This window comes from Myxine glutinosa, chromosome 8 (genome assembly GCF_964187855.1).
Source record: "Myxine glutinosa chromosome 8, kmMyxGlut1.1, whole genome shotgun sequence".
In the NCBI taxonomy this organism is placed as follows: Eukaryota; Metazoa; Chordata; class Myxini; order Myxiniformes; family Myxinidae; genus Myxine; species Myxine glutinosa.
Window position 1 is genome coordinate 50,547,270 of NC_136268.1, and position 15,194 is coordinate 50,562,463.

General features: G+C 41.2%; 2 protein-coding genes across 12 annotated transcripts in view; one reads left to right on the forward strand and one right to left on the reverse strand.

Moving 5' to 3' along the window:
- Positions 1 to 14,058, forward strand: part of LOC137432485 (leucine-rich repeat and calponin homology domain-containing protein 1) — a 129,015-nt gene extending 114,957 nt beyond the window's left edge. For 2 of the 6 annotated variants that reach the window (XM_078783278.1, XM_078783277.1), the window contains 5 exons: positions 699 to 814; positions 2,724 to 2,861; positions 4,017 to 4,094; positions 12,017 to 12,141; positions 12,331 to 14,058. In XM_078783278.1, the coding sequence (XP_078639404.1) occupies positions 699 to 814; positions 2,724 to 2,861; positions 4,017 to 4,094; positions 12,017 to 12,121 (437 nt within the window). In that variant the 3' untranslated portion in view covers positions 12,122 to 12,141; positions 12,331 to 14,058. Of the gene's footprint in view, positions 1 to 698; positions 815 to 2,723; positions 2,862 to 4,016; positions 4,095 to 5,928; positions 7,291 to 12,016 lie in introns of those variants that run through there. The other 4 variants (XM_068124462.2, XM_068124461.2, XM_078783276.1 and 1 more) reach the window with 3 other exon arrangements.
- Positions 1 to 15,194, reverse strand: part of LOC137432487 (uncharacterized) — a 35,434-nt gene that overhangs the window by 1,817 nt on the left and 18,423 nt on the right. For 2 of the 6 annotated variants that reach the window (XM_078783281.1, XM_068124467.2), the window contains one exon: positions 6,947 to 7,027. The exons of 2 other annotated variants lie outside the window; for them this stretch is intronic. In XM_078783281.1, the coding sequence (XP_078639407.1) occupies positions 6,973 to 7,027 (55 nt within the window). In that variant the 3' untranslated portion in view covers positions 6,947 to 6,972. Of the gene's footprint in view, positions 1 to 6,946; positions 7,028 to 11,754; positions 12,044 to 13,931; positions 14,553 to 15,194 lie in introns of those variants that run through there. 2 more of the 6 variants (XM_068124463.2, XM_078783279.1) reach the window with 2 other exon arrangements.

The window sequence follows — 15,194 nt, forward strand, 5'->3', positions numbered from 1 at the left end:
GAATGTAGGAGATTTTCATGTCCACGATAACTTGTGAACCGGTGCAGGGATTTTGACCAAACTCGGCATAGCTATGGACTAATGTGAAGATGAACCGATTCAATTTTGGGTTCAAATTGACAAAGGCCTAAGGTCACGTGCCCGTTAATTTAAAATCTGTTCCTGCAATAACTTATGATCCACTCAAGATATTTCAACCACACTTGATACACTCATGAACTGTAATACAAAGATGCACCGATTCCATTTTAGATTGAACATATCAAAGGCCATGTGCCCTTTGAAAATCATTTTACAGACCATGACTGGAGTTAGAAGCATCTGATGTTCTCTTTTCTACTTGGACCATTAATTGAGATCAAACGCAACGGTGGGCGGAGGCATATCCATTGACGCATTCAAATTTTACTTTCTGGCATATTGCCTGGAGATTAATTGATATTAACGAATTGACGAGAATTAGAATGTCAATTAATTTGACACAATTATTGCAGTTACATTTGGCAGCATTTGCCCTTTCCAGCCTTCCGTAGAGATGTCGTTAGATGTCGTTGTTGAGGCAGAGAATTGGGTGAAAAGGGAAGGATTATGTCGAGGTGCAGAAACAATAAGTATTTGTGTAGAGGGAAATATTGTAGCTATGCTGCTATCACATTTGTAACCAATCATCAGTAAGTTCCCAATACTGTCTCGTCCAGCCTTCAGCCTTTCATCCAAGCGTGGCCTGGAAGGTTTGAAGAATGGGAACTTTACAGTTCGTCGCCGAATGGAACAAATGCGTGAAGAGATGGAGCAGATCGAACAACTACGACAGGTAGCAAAGTTCGGCATCACATTATTGTGAGAAAGTGTAAAAGTGGTGTTCCCTTTACATGATCATTATCTCAATGACTTCTTGGAAACTTTTTTTATGGCGTAGCCCATCGGGCAAAGCCGTCTAGAACGGTGTTTGTCCGTCCGTATGTATGTCCCCTCAAACATATACCAATCAGAGCTGAGGATATGGTCACATGACAGGGTGATGTGATTACGTCTGTGATGTCATTACGACGTACGGCGGCTGACTCTCCACACTCCGCCATTTTGATTTATATGCCGTTCATGCCGAACATATTGTCGAACCTGTCATATATCACAATCGCCATGCTCTACCTTTACGTTTTTCATTCAGTGTGAAACACAAACAAATCGATTGTTAAAATGACCATGAAATATCGAAAACATCGGCATTACGGCTCTTCCAACAATACAGTACGTATAGGCCTTGGGCTTCATGCCTCACCTTTGGACAAATTAAGCCCAGGTTTCTTAATACAGTAGTGTAGTATCATTTCAGTAGTATCGTTTTCGTAATAATAATAAAGTAAATATAACCATAACTTTTTACTCCCAATGTCGTGAATGGAAAGTTAATGGATTGAAGCGGTGTATGGTTCGTGATCAATGATGAGCGGTGTTCGGCACGAATATTAATAACCGAGAAAGTAAGGAATTAGCCTCGGTTTTTTTTATTGTAATATAATTTTTGAAATAATGATAACGTAACGTTAATATTATAGTAAATCCAATCGTAACAATAATCCCTTCGTAGTGACTGCAAACTTACTGGAAGTTTAAATACATCAGTTTTGTGTACATTACGTCATTACGTCTACGATGTCATTACGATGGCTGAGTCCACCGACCAACATTTAAATTTACAAGTACACCCGCTCACTACTGGAGTGGCAGGAAGGGTCATTCCTATTTGGGGTACATATATTACAGTCGATCTATGGTCGGATCTCAAGAACATTGGGTGTGTGTTCATTTACCAAGTTTCTTGTGGAGAGATCGCCAAGTGGTTTAAGCATTTGAGCAAGCGCTCCATTCAAAACCGTTAGGGAACGGCTGGCTTGGCAAGCGCTAACTCGCTGCTTGGTAAATGAGCACACCTCCAACCCTTGTGGGGTACATAGATTACAGTAGATCTTCACTCACATGGATGGTTCTGTAAGTAAAACTTACCTCACGGATGTCGGGATTCCTCCAAATTTCTTTGTTTAATGTTATAAGCAGCATTAATGACTGTTAAACCCTTTGAGTACGGATGACGTCCAGTGCCACAACCCGCGAAAAAGTTTTGTGTATGGATGACGTGACTACACATCATCGACTATGCCTATAAATAGATCGTCAGTACGTGGTTGCATTCCCGTACCAAAATGCCAAATTAATCCCATACCGGGGGTATTTTTATCAAAAAAAAAAAGTCCCATACTCAAAGGGTTAAAAAGCTAAACATATGTTTGTGGTTTATAATATTTTACAAGCCCGGCTACGCCGCTGTTGGACTTTTGGTCTTGTTTTTTTAACCATAATACAACTGGAATATAAACATATCCGCGGTATTGCCTGATCTGCACCTTGTCAACCTGTCCTCCATCAAACCCATGTCTATTCTGTCATCACTTATCACTCGACTGAGTTACGAGACTGCTTTACGTTAATGTGTGCACCTTCGCTTTACGTTAATGTGTGCACCTTCACTCAAACTTTAACCCAAAGCTCTTTCATAAGCTTATGCTCTCTATTTTCAAAGAGAAATTAGGCTATCTACATTTCACAAAAACAAGGGAGGCGGAGGGGATGTAAATTGACAAATGGGAGCAAACAGATGTGAGAGATAAAATGAGTGAGTGGAGAGGTGTGCACTGATAAAATTGCATCATGTGCATGCTTAGATATTATATGAGCAACTTTGTGAAGATATTCCAGAAGACTTGGGAGCAGCACTCCAAGACGGAGTAATCCTTTGTCGTCTTGTGAACCGCTTACGCCCTCGGACGCTCTCTGTGATCCATGAGCCATCACCTGCTGTAGTGAGTTTACTTTTTTATATCGTACTTATCACCCAGTCGCTTTATGTCAACATAAAACAGCTGAAGGGATTAAAGTAAAACTTGGTACAAGTATGTATAATGATGCAAAGATTAACTAATTATATTATGGGGTCAAGAGGCCAAAGGTCAGCTCAGGTCCCATAAGGTAAAAATTGTGTTGCTAAGCTAACTTGTTGCAGGTACCCGAACCACAAGTTAGAGAGGTTGGGTATTTGACGAGGACGAAATGATTAGATTTTGGTGAAGATCCAGATCTGAGAATTAAGTGATTCTTCACCATTGAGAGATAGGGTAAAAAACGATACAAATAAAGATATCTCAAAAAGTTGTGGATGGATTCAAACAAAACATGGCGGACAGGTTAGGTGTGTGACGAGGACAAATCTATTCGATTTTCGTGGATTCAAATCCGGATCAGAGAATCAGAGAATTTTTAAAGTGATTCTTCACCATCACAAAAAGTTGTGGACGGATTCAGACGAAACATGGTGGATGAGTTGAGTAAGTGACAAGAACAAGCTGATTAGCTTTTGGTTCAGGTCCGAATCCAGATCCGGCCTATCAGTGGATTGAAAACGTAAACTGTTTAGCCTGGCGGAGGTATGCGCTCTACCGAGTGCTTTTCTAGTTTGAATTTGGAACGGTAATTTGTGGACACCCTGTAGTTGCAGGTACCCATCCTTTTTAACTTCTGACAACCCTGGCAGACTATAAAATTGGCCTTTTTAATTTTGTTGAGTAAAATACCATGCCCTGAAACACAAGAGTATCTAGCTGAGCGAGGTTTCACTTTACAATTGCCTGGCTGGCAATGATTTCACATGCTGTTGTGCCTCCATAATAACCACAATCAGCTGTGTCTGAAGCAAAACAGTGTTGGCATACAAGGTAAATGTGACCAAATAAAGAAAGTTGTGCAATGTAAATTCCAGTTGTTGATTAGTTATGAAAATCTATGTTTATATATTTACTGTATTCATATTTTCAACCAAGTCCTGTAAAAGTCTGTTTTCACCAAAAAAGCAGTTTTCATGGTCTAATCACACCACACACATTTACGAGAATACTCCAAATACCGGGTATGATAATTCCTGAGACTTGCCATCACCTTTTTCTTCCTTGTGTGACAACCAGCCCCAGCTGTCAATGGCAAAATGTCGGCGTAACGTTGACAGTTTCCTGGAGGGATGCTGCAAGTTGGGGGTTCCAAAGGTGAGACGCACATGTAGACAACCTTTGCCCTATCCTTTGCTCCACTGTCTCTCATGACAAAGCTCCAGGTGTACTTTTACTTACTGGCAAGTGGTGAATGCCTCAACACCATCTCTCCCCTCCACCTCCCAGCTTTTCCAACTCAAATGTGTCTCCATATTTCCTCAAATGACGGTTATTTTCCCACTGTTTCTGAGATTTTAAAATAAATTTCCTGAATTTGAGGCAAAACCTCCCTTTTCAGCCTCGTATAGGTGGCACATCCGGATGGGGAGCACAAGTCCACGAGACCTTGATGCATAGTACCAGATTTGGTCCATAAATCGGTCAGGTAGTTGTGAGATGTTTTATTCAAATGGTGACGGACGTATATACGTACGTCCACTGGGATCCACGCTATGGTTATTTTGGAGAAATAACCTAAAAAACACTATTCGACTTGCAAGTCCTTTGGAGCTGCTATTGATGCTCCTCCAAGTCTATGTACAATTATTGATGTTACTGGTGATTCGTTTAATATCAGACAGTCTAAAAGGAAAAACAACGACGAGTGTTACCGTGCATGCCCAGTACTCGCACGTTGCACTTTTTTTTTAACCAAGGAGTAAGATTTTGTACCATTAAGCTTTACCTCTGCCATCATTCACACTCCCAACCCACACAATGCATTACCATCTCACTCCATAATCTGAATTCAATCTCTACTATCCTCATACTACACATTTAATATTTAAAAATAAACATGCTTTACGTTTCAATACATTAAATATCAATCGCTTGTTATGCAAATTTGTTGGAAAAATAATGTACTCACTAATGCACATTGATCTCTGTGGAAACAAGTTTCAAGATCACCACACTTTACTTTTCACTTGCACCACCACGAAGGAAGTGGGGCCTTACTACATATTGTGTTTGTAAGATTATCCTCGATCCCCCACTTCCTTCGTCCATTTTTATCACCCTTCCATCCCAACTTTCCATTACCTCTTCTCCGTTACTTTTTATCCTTTTTGGGGGGGCAGTATTACTCTCCCAACATTCTCCCCTTTACTACATAGGTAATATATAAATGGCTACAGATATGATTTTTTTTTTCTAAGACTTTAAAATCTGTGGCCTACTTTCAACAACGGTTTCAATATGTTCAACTGTTTACAACCTTTAAAAATAATATTTGCACCAGCCATCGACTTACGCAAGCAACTGCAGCCATTACGTTCACAACTCTGTCTACCATTTCTGCTTTGGTAATGCCCCTAACTCCTCCCCACCACCTCACCCAGTTTCCTCAACAATCTTGTGCTGCTCAAACATAACCTCAATCTCTTTCTGCTTGCTTGTTTTTCATCTTGTAATAAAAGTTTTTCTGTTTGTTATCAAAATGTGATTTCTAAGGGCCTGTAACCCCAACATTTTTTTTTTAACCTGCAAGTATACTCTCAATTTTTATTTTTTTTACAACTCTGGCGTAATGGTTCGAACATCCGCTCTGAGTCTGGGAGGTTTGTGATTCAAACCCCGGCCGAGTCATACCAAAGACTATAAAAAGGTACGTGCTGCTTCCTTGCTTGACGCCCAGCATTTAAGAGGAGAGAGCACAGACAAACCATGCTGGGATGGCAATGACAAAAACACCCAGTATAACCCTAGGCAAGAAACTGCTTCGGCAGCACCGACGCTCTGTAACAGAGTATGGTACAGGTTGTTGTTGCTTTTTTAACCTCAAAAGCCTCCTTTTTATGCAAAATCTTTGTTGCTTCTTCCAACTGTCATCTTTCTGCTTCATTACTGAATGTTTACCACTAACTGTCTCTTTCCTGGCCCAATGCAGTCTGCTCTTTGCTCGCCATACGAGGTGCTTCAAGCGAACCTTCCTGCAATCCACGCCACCGTCTCAGCGCTTGTGTTCGAAGCGACCGCCCCCTCGACATATATCATTCCCTGCGCCCTTCCGCATCGCTCCCCAGAGCTCCTGGGATTTGTTGCATTTTACTTTTGTCTAATGCTGCTGCTTGCCTTTGTTCTCACCTGGCTAAGGCTGCTTTGACCAAGCACCTCAATGTTACTTACTGTCTTCTGCACGTTTTGGGACTAGTGTATGCTACTGTATTGATACAGCATCGTCATTAGCTATTCTTGAGTCAAAAGTTCCAAGACCTCACTTTTGGAGAAAGTTGGTGAAGGAAAAAGATAAAAATAATGGGGGAAATGTTTATTTTTTATTTCTATCCAGCTCCTATGTCCTTATCATTCCTGCTGAAGGTCCACTTCATGACAGTTTATAGATACCTGCGTTTGTAGAGGTATATGAAAATTTCAACCGATATGACAAGGTATTAACAGATGTGGTGGACTGTGGTGCCAGCTTCTCCAATCTGTCATGCACCAAAGACAAACCAGCCGCTTGGCACCTCTCGCCTCTTGGAACAATTGGCAGGGTGCGGTGGAAGAACGGAAGCTTTAAGACAAAACACGTGAGCTTTTTCTACGCATAAGCTGCTGAGAACATTTACCGGAACGTCACTTGGACCATGTTGTTGGGAGTTCTTCCTTGAGCTTTTAGTTACAGGTGAAGATGGAGGTTAGCGGTAGGAATGAAGATGAAACCTTTGCTTTCACAGCCTAAAACTGCTTCCTTGAAGCATCGGCACGGTTGCGGTTCATCGTCCTCTCGGGTGCAGAAACCTAGCTATGCAGATGAAATTGCAGGTATTGAAGTCTCGTTGCAGGTGAAAAGCTGCTGACCCTTTTGTGGAGCACTTAATGTAAAAAAAAAAATAATAATAATTTGTTCTTTTGCGAACTTGTTTATCGTTAGACAAAAATGTTGTACGTCTGTTTGGGCTCACCGACTTGTAGCTATCTTTTTGAGCTGTCAACCATGGATCGTTGGGCAGGTACGAGTCCACTGCTTGTCTGTTTCCTTACGCCTGTAAAATAACATTCTTTAAGGTGTTAGTTAAATGCATCATCGTTTTTACATGGCATGCTGAGCTACAAGGTCATCGTGCTCCCTGCTACGGAAAGGTTAAGCGTCTGCTTTCCTTCATCATTCTTTTGAAAACACCTTGTGTGTGTATATTTGTATTGTAGCGTATTTTTTGTATATCCATCATGCTGTTTTTTCGGTACCAATTTCTATTGTAGTTAAAGCATTTATTTAACCCACTGTGAAATGAAGAAGATAACTTTTGGGGTTATTTTAGTTTGCACGTTTTTTGTTGACCTGGCTTTGAGCCGATAATAACACTAGTGTGGTTTTCATTGAAATATGTTTCGTTTTGCTGTAGATACTGTGGTTACATTATTTATTGAATCTTATTTACATATTTCTTTACTCTCAGTGGTACAGTACACATGCTACTCTGACAGTTGAACACGACTGCTATGACTGGCTTGCGATGCACGTTTGCAATAGGATAATCATGGATTTTACACAAACAAATCCCTCCACCCATCTTGCATTTGGAAATGTCATTCGATGAGTCACTTTGTACAGAAAGATAAAATGTAGAAATAAAAAGTGACTGATTATTAGGTGGAACATGTGCAGTTGTAGGAATACCCTCTCTTAGCATACTCGAGCTTTCGTCGATGAAACCTTAAGTTACTGTTTGCTTGCCTGTTCCACAGAATTACATTTAAGGGTTTCATTCTTAAAATTCCCAGCATGCCTTTGTTGTGCTGTGCTGCTGTGGACGAGACCTTGCACGTTCTTTGACCGACATGTGCCTGTAAGTTTCAACAAGCTGACGTGGGAATAATTGCCATACGCTTTAGAATCTTTTGCCATGATTTCACAGAGAATTGCAGATTGTTAAGAAAACCAAAACCCTAACTTGTTGTTGGACACTTTAGTTGTAGCTTTATCTTTGTCTATGGATGCCTCTGTCTCTTAGCTTCATCTGGCAACCAGGTAAATGGCTTGCTAACACTCAGTAATCTCTCAGGTTTGAGAAGAATAACACTGAAGCAGCACATCTCCTGTAGAATGAACTTTTGTTTTGAAGATCAATTGTCTGCCTTTTTTATTTTACCTCTGCTCGCCAGTTCTTCCCCTCAGTTCTCCATCCCATCTTTTTGTCTATCCTCCCCTTCCTCATTCATACCCTTCACAATCCTCCACTATCCATCTTATTCACGCTTCTTCAGGCTCCAGTCTCCCCAGTCTTGGTTTCTCTTCCCTTGTCACCTCTGAATCGAGCGTATCCGGCAGACGTTCCCGACTCGGTCTGGGTACTCCCTCCTACGTCTCTACAGATCCAGCTCACATCCTGATGATGGTGGTGTTGTTACTCCCTTCTCTACAGCCCTTGTCCCTCTTCCCACTCTGATTTATTTCTGGCTTTGTGTGTGTTCCTCCATCTCATTTCTGTGTATGATCGACCACCCCCTTCTACCTTAGCTTTGACGATTCCATTTGCAAACTTTCTTCAGTTTATCTACTTTCCTCCCACCCCAGCCCTTTCCAATCTGTTACGACTTCGATTTACATCATGCCAGTTGGCTAGTTGTCACTACTCAAACTTCAGTCCATACTGTCATCAACAATGCCTGCTCAGATCTCATCTTTTTCTACTTGCATCTCCAAATGACAGTCATTCCTTTTTTTTGATTCTCATATCAAACTTCCCCTCCAGCCTGTCCTTTCGGCTCTTCTGATAATGCGCTTGTGAAAGTGGCTCCTTGGTGATCTTCAGAGAGAGACCAAGGCACCAATGTGTATGACAGTTTGGCAAATCCAATTGGCGTTGTCAGAAATCCAATCTCAATCAGACTGACCCATTTGTGACTTGGACTGCTTTCTCTCCTTCAACAGATCACACTTCCAAATGTCATATTCAACATCCCGACCCTGGTGCACTGATACATATGGTGAGGCAATCATGAAAAAGGAGCTTGGATTTCCCCAAATGATGAAAACCCAAACTTTTTCTGCCAAGCCCACATCCAGTGTGTATCAGCCATTCTATGGGCCAGAGTCCAACATCAAGGTCACTTGCAGTCAAACCTCTCACCACCTTTCAAAGCCTGGTGGCAGCTGGCCAAGCACACGAGGATTCCACGTCTGATATAATCGACTACAGACGAGTCAGCCTTCTCTCTCTCTTGGCTAAGCAAACTGATGGAATCGAATTTTTGCAGATCTCGCAGATAATCTCTTCAACGCTCTGATCATCAATTTGGCTTCCACTCCAGCTATTATACCACAGACATGCTGCTTATTTTAACCTAACAATGGATGGATGCACTAAAGTTTCAAATTTGAGATTGGGGTGATCTCAATGGACACCTCTTGAGCTTTCTATGCTCTCTGGCACAGTCTTGCTTTCCAAGCTGTCTGCTAATGGTATTCAGGGTCATCCTTCAATGGTTATCAGATTTTCTCTGGGAGCAGAAATAATGGGTCACTCTTGATGGCATTGTATCGAGATCTTCTTTAGACTGGTGTCCCACCAGGCAGTGCTTTGGGACAAACATCATTACTGCTCGACAATGACCCCTCCACTTCCATGGATAACCCTGCATGCAATTAGGTGGACGACTCCACCCTGTGCAGAACAGGACACCACACTTCTGAGGCAGGCAGGGACAGCATCGATATTTGCAGAACTGGGGGAATTAAAAAAAAGTCATTGGTCGGGTGGAACATGGTTTTCAATGCAGGAGAATCCCATTCTCTCACTGTCTCTCCAAAAGGACTGGCTTTCAACTTCCTCCCCTCACTGCATCTACTTATTTAGCCAACCCCTAGAAAAGGTGTAGTTTCTGCAGCACTTTGGCCTCCACCTCTCTTGCATGGACAACATGGCCAAAGTTGGTTGCCCGGCAGGCCATTGCCTTGGTTATTCTCCAGAGAGCTAAAGCCACGCTAAGCTGTTCAGAGCTCATTCCAATGTACAAGGCCTTAATCCAACAAATCATGAAGTACGTGTCCCTACTTTGTGTTGGTACAGCTGCTTTCCAATCATGCTTCCCTTTGGCAATTAAGCCAAGGCTCTGTTACTGGCATATCACAGCAGGAGGGAAAGTCCCAAAGTCTGCTTCTCACCCACCACAGAGTTGGCAGGCCCTGTTTTCTTATAATCTCACTTCTGGCCTTGATCCTCCTGCCCACTCCTCCCTCAGCCTGCAAGGGTCTCACAGATTCGTCCAGAAAATGCACACCTGGCTAAACTCCCCAATTTGAAGCTAAACGTTAACTTCCATTCCTTCGTACGAGGAACTGTTTGATGCCTCTCCCTCAAATCTTTCAAAAGAGCTATCGTGTAACCTCATGCTTTCTCCCATACCTACATATGCTCAACTCTCTCTGGCCACCACTTCCATCTCTCACCTCCACCCCTTTCTTTTCTGCAATTAAATGTGCGACGTCAATTTCCCTGCTCCCCTCTGATCCCTTGTCAGCCTGTGAATCTGAATTCCTGTCAACAAAAACAAAACCTTCAGTCAAAGAGTACCTTAAAAAACAAAAGAAATCTCAACTAAGCTTGACAGACAAGGTTGATTTTGATGTGACGAGTACTGCTATTGCATGGTGTGTTTGTACAATTAGTTTAAAGTGCCTGCAAACTTTTCCACGAGGTCATTGCTGGATTATCACCTGCAGATAAATCGCATCTCATCACCAAGGTGGCTTAAAAAGAAAAATATATCTCCGCATGTCACAATCCCTCACTAAACTTTGCTCACACCTTTCTAAACCACTCTGGCCTAACACTGCTGCTGCTGCTGCTGCGCTTGCTTTGTACCACTACCCCCCCGTTATTATTACTATCCTATCAATGCAAGAACAATCATTTGTTTTGTTTTTTGCCACGTTGGGATCTTGCACTAAACCCGCACTCGTTTCTTTACTATCGCAAAGCATGATCTGTTTCTACTCGATCGTTCAATTGGCATTTTGTTTCGTTAATCTTATTGCTACACCAATACTCTCTCATAGGGGGCCATATACATATCAGTCTACCTCCTCCCAACCAATCTCCCCCAGTCCTCCACTACTTCACTCCATGTAAACCACAAATCCCCTTTTCAACTCTTGCTCCTTCACCAAAACTTTCCCTAGTCTCTTACCCTCCAATTTCTCCCCTTAATTATACTTTTTTCAAAAGTATACTACGGTATAACATTTCTCAATACTACTCCATTTACCCTGTCCCGTATGAATATGTACATGGCCCCAGAAATTATACTTTCAATATGAAATTTTTGAAAACTACTGTGAGGAAACAGCACCCACCTCCTACCCCCCACCTGGGAAAAAAATTTTTTTGTGGGGGATGGGCCATGTGGGAGAAGCCGTGGAGGGGTGACTTTTAACACCACTGTAATTGTGGCATGTTATGTTGATATGATTTGTGGCATTTTGGGCACTTTGCAATTGTAGCATTTTGGACACATCTTTGGGGGCACATGGGATGGGTGTTGGTTGCATGTGCTGAAATCGCATATACTGTACTTGCAAATTGAAAAAACATTTGTTTGCAAGGAAATCTTTTTGAAATAACATCTGATCATTCCATTGCTTACTATTTGCATGTGCAGGAAATAAAACTGCTGTGAATCAGTGTGCAGTCTGGGGTGCATGCATGGTTGTTTACTTTACCCCTCGCCCGCCTATTTTCTGGCAGAACCAAACAATTTTCATACAAGCAAGCATTGAAAATTGTTTATCTTTTCCAGTGAAAATGAGATCAAATGTTGTGCAATTTGCTCAGTTTGGCTGTACAGACGTTTCTTTAAAGCATCCAAATTTAAAGAGAAATTCACATTACTCCATTTAACGTTTTGAACAAATCTAATGAACAATAAGGTAATGCTGCATTTATAATTCTGGAAAAGTCTCCAATTTTAATAAAACATTGCCGCAACCTCACCCTGCCACTGACTCCTTTACCCCTTCCTTGGACATTCAGGAGCAACTGTGCCTTCCTCATCACATCCTAGAGGAGAAAGGAATTGTTCATGTTGGCTTGACAGTGCGAGCACTCATTGAGCATGTTACGGGCAAGGCACCATGATATAACCACCTAGTAATAAGGCAAGCCTATAAGAATACTTTTGCTCGTGTAATCCTGCAGGTAAGCTGGGAGCATTTAAGACTCGTTTGAAAGAGCAAGTGAAATGAGTTTGTGACAAAGTAAGAAGATTTTTAAAACCAGATGTTTTTTGTTGTTTTTGTTTGTATTGACATTGCTCATCCAAAATTTGTTCATCCCATTGTTCCCAGATTTACTTGGTCTGGGGAGGCTGTTTGAGAGGTGGCAACTGGGGATTTGAAGCTTTAAAATGGAAGAAAAAAAAAATCCATTTCCCTTTGATTTCACTTTAAATGGCACGCAGGTATTAATTACACATTTACTTTGAGCTCACTGTTAGAAAGGAAGCATTTCACTTCAGATGCCATGCATTGGACAGTTTAATTTACTTGCAAGAAGGACAGGCAATTATTTATTTATAATGGACTATATATAGCAAGACCAGGTGAACTCATGCCATTGCAAGCTGAGTTGGAATTTGATGGGAAATTTGGAAACCTTTTCCTTGATCCTCCAGTAGTGGCTCCCAGTTTGATGGCCGAATGAATTGGGGGTATATTTTGTACTTAAGCACACATCGCTCAAGGCACAATTACTTTTGACCAAATAGAAGCGCCAATTTTTCTTTCCTCCTCGACTCCCCAGATAACAAAGTTTGTTTTACTTGATACAAGCATGTGCAAGCTTGCATTGGACAGATAAACAATGCTTGCGATCTCCTTTTGGAAATATTACGCCTCGTCTCCATGGTGCGCACAGTGTTTCTTGGGAGCTCGTTCGGGTTAGACTAGACGACATACGGAGCCACGATTTTGCACAAGTGTCATTCGACAGCATCACAGCTTTGTCAGCATCACCATCGAAAAATATGCTAAGATTATGTAGCTTGCCTTCACAAACCATTTAAACCAAATGCTCATGTGAGCAGTTCATTTTCTTTGGAACCTATGAGTGAATAGCACATTACCTGCAAGTTTTATATCCATGTACAAGTTTTCTATGAATTGAATAAGAGTTGTCGAACCCTATCCATTCAGCTGAATACGAGTCCAAATGTTTTTTTTATTCTAAGTTTTTAAGTTTGGGGAGCACGTGGGGGATTTAGTGAGGATTTTAGTTTGGAGCAGGATGAGGGATTGGGTGAGGATTTTAGTTTAGAAAAGGGATGGGGGTTTTCGTTTTGGGAAAGGCTGGAGGAGTCTCATTTGGAGAATGTGAGTTGTTTTGGAAATATTTTTGAAAAGTGGCAAATCTTAATTACAGGGTTTCATTGTGGTGTCAAGTGTTATCTGCAGGTATTTTTGTTAATAAGCAGAATAAAATGAAATTGTATTTTTGAACAAACGTCTGAGAACAAAACATGATTTTGTTGCATATTGTACAAATATTAAGCCCCATTTTTAATTTGTATGAATATATACTTGGATTCTTAAACAACCACAATTTCCTGTGACCTGTGTATTGTAAGCTTTCATGATTTGTTGTTCTTTTTTGAGAGACTGGAATGTTGTTGCTGCACTGGATGTTTAGGCCACATTTAAACTGCCTGAACTTGTACTGTAAAGTGCCTCAAACACCTTTTTGGAAAAGAAACGATAATGGAACTAACGTTAGTCAATGAAAATGTATCGCAAGTCCCGTATTTCCACACCACTGCCTTGAAAGCTGCTTTGATGAATGTTTTTGTACGATTGAATTAATCTAGTTTATCCTCGAATTTGTATATTACGCACAAGAGATGTACACAAATCTTTGCAAGGCCCGAGGATGTGCTTTTTCTTGCAGTAAATACGGGTTCGCACAATTGCATACAAATTCTCTTCATATTGCTTTGTACTGTATTTGTATAAATTGTACATTGTATCACAATGCCTGCAAAAGATAACCAGGTAATAAAATAAAAATTCAATCTCAATTTACTTTGGCTTCTGGAAATGTAAGATTTAAAAGCTACATTTTACAATAGCAGAGTGTTTTTGATTAAAAATCCCGAGTGGCAAATCTTGCAAATCTTTCATTTTAAGCGAAGGTTGGAAGGGAGATTGAAAACTATCAACGCATTCCATATTGTCAGCCATTCATGTAAAAGACTGATCGATATCTCCTACATGCTACTTATTACATATGCATAAAATCAGCATGCATCTTGTCCTGACCCTTCACCCCTTGCTTGGTTCAACATGCTAATTATCACCAGAGGGAACTTGAGAGCATAGTTGACTTGCACAGATGGGGCAATTTGGATTTTCTTTTTCCCCTTCAAAAAAATTAAAATTAAAATAAAGGAAAAAATATATACACAGGAGCAACCAATCTCTCATCCGATCCTTGGGTTTGCTGTGAAGGTGCTCGAAAGCTTACTTGCATACTTGAAGGATATGCTCCAATACATATCTAACAGAACTGGTGTTGGCTTAGCGGTTAGGGTGCCGGCTTGGGATCCTAGGATCCTAGGATCCTGGGTTCGAATCCCGATCAATCGCTGAATTAACGCCAGGGGGGTTGACTCAGCCTGTCATCCTTCCGAGGTCGGCAAATTGAGTACCAGCTTGCTGGGATGAATGATCACGGTGTGTACCCCGATTTAGAATAGGTACACCGTATCCCTGCGCATCGTAAGAGGCGACCAAGGGTTGGCGTCAGGAAGGGCATCCGGCCATAAAAACATTGCCTCAAACAGGGAACCATGATTGTCATGGGGGCCGCAAGGCTAACCCCTGCTCCAGCGGGGAAAATGGCCTTAAAACGATCATTCATTCATTCATTCACATATCTAACAGAACATTGTCAGAACTAGGGTTTTGAAAAGAAAAAGTAGTATATATCTCAGTATGGTCAGACTCCATTTGTCGGGATGAGAATAAAAATGGACACCCCATAGAATGTACAAATTATTCACTGAAAAAGCTACTAGAGTGTCGTAAGCCTTCATAAAGCTATATATTTTATTCTCAAACGTTTTCATGACGACCAAGAATGAAAATGATGCCAAAATACATCACTAAAGTACCAAATTGAGAGATCGCCGAATTGTTCATCCACGGAATTGTTCATG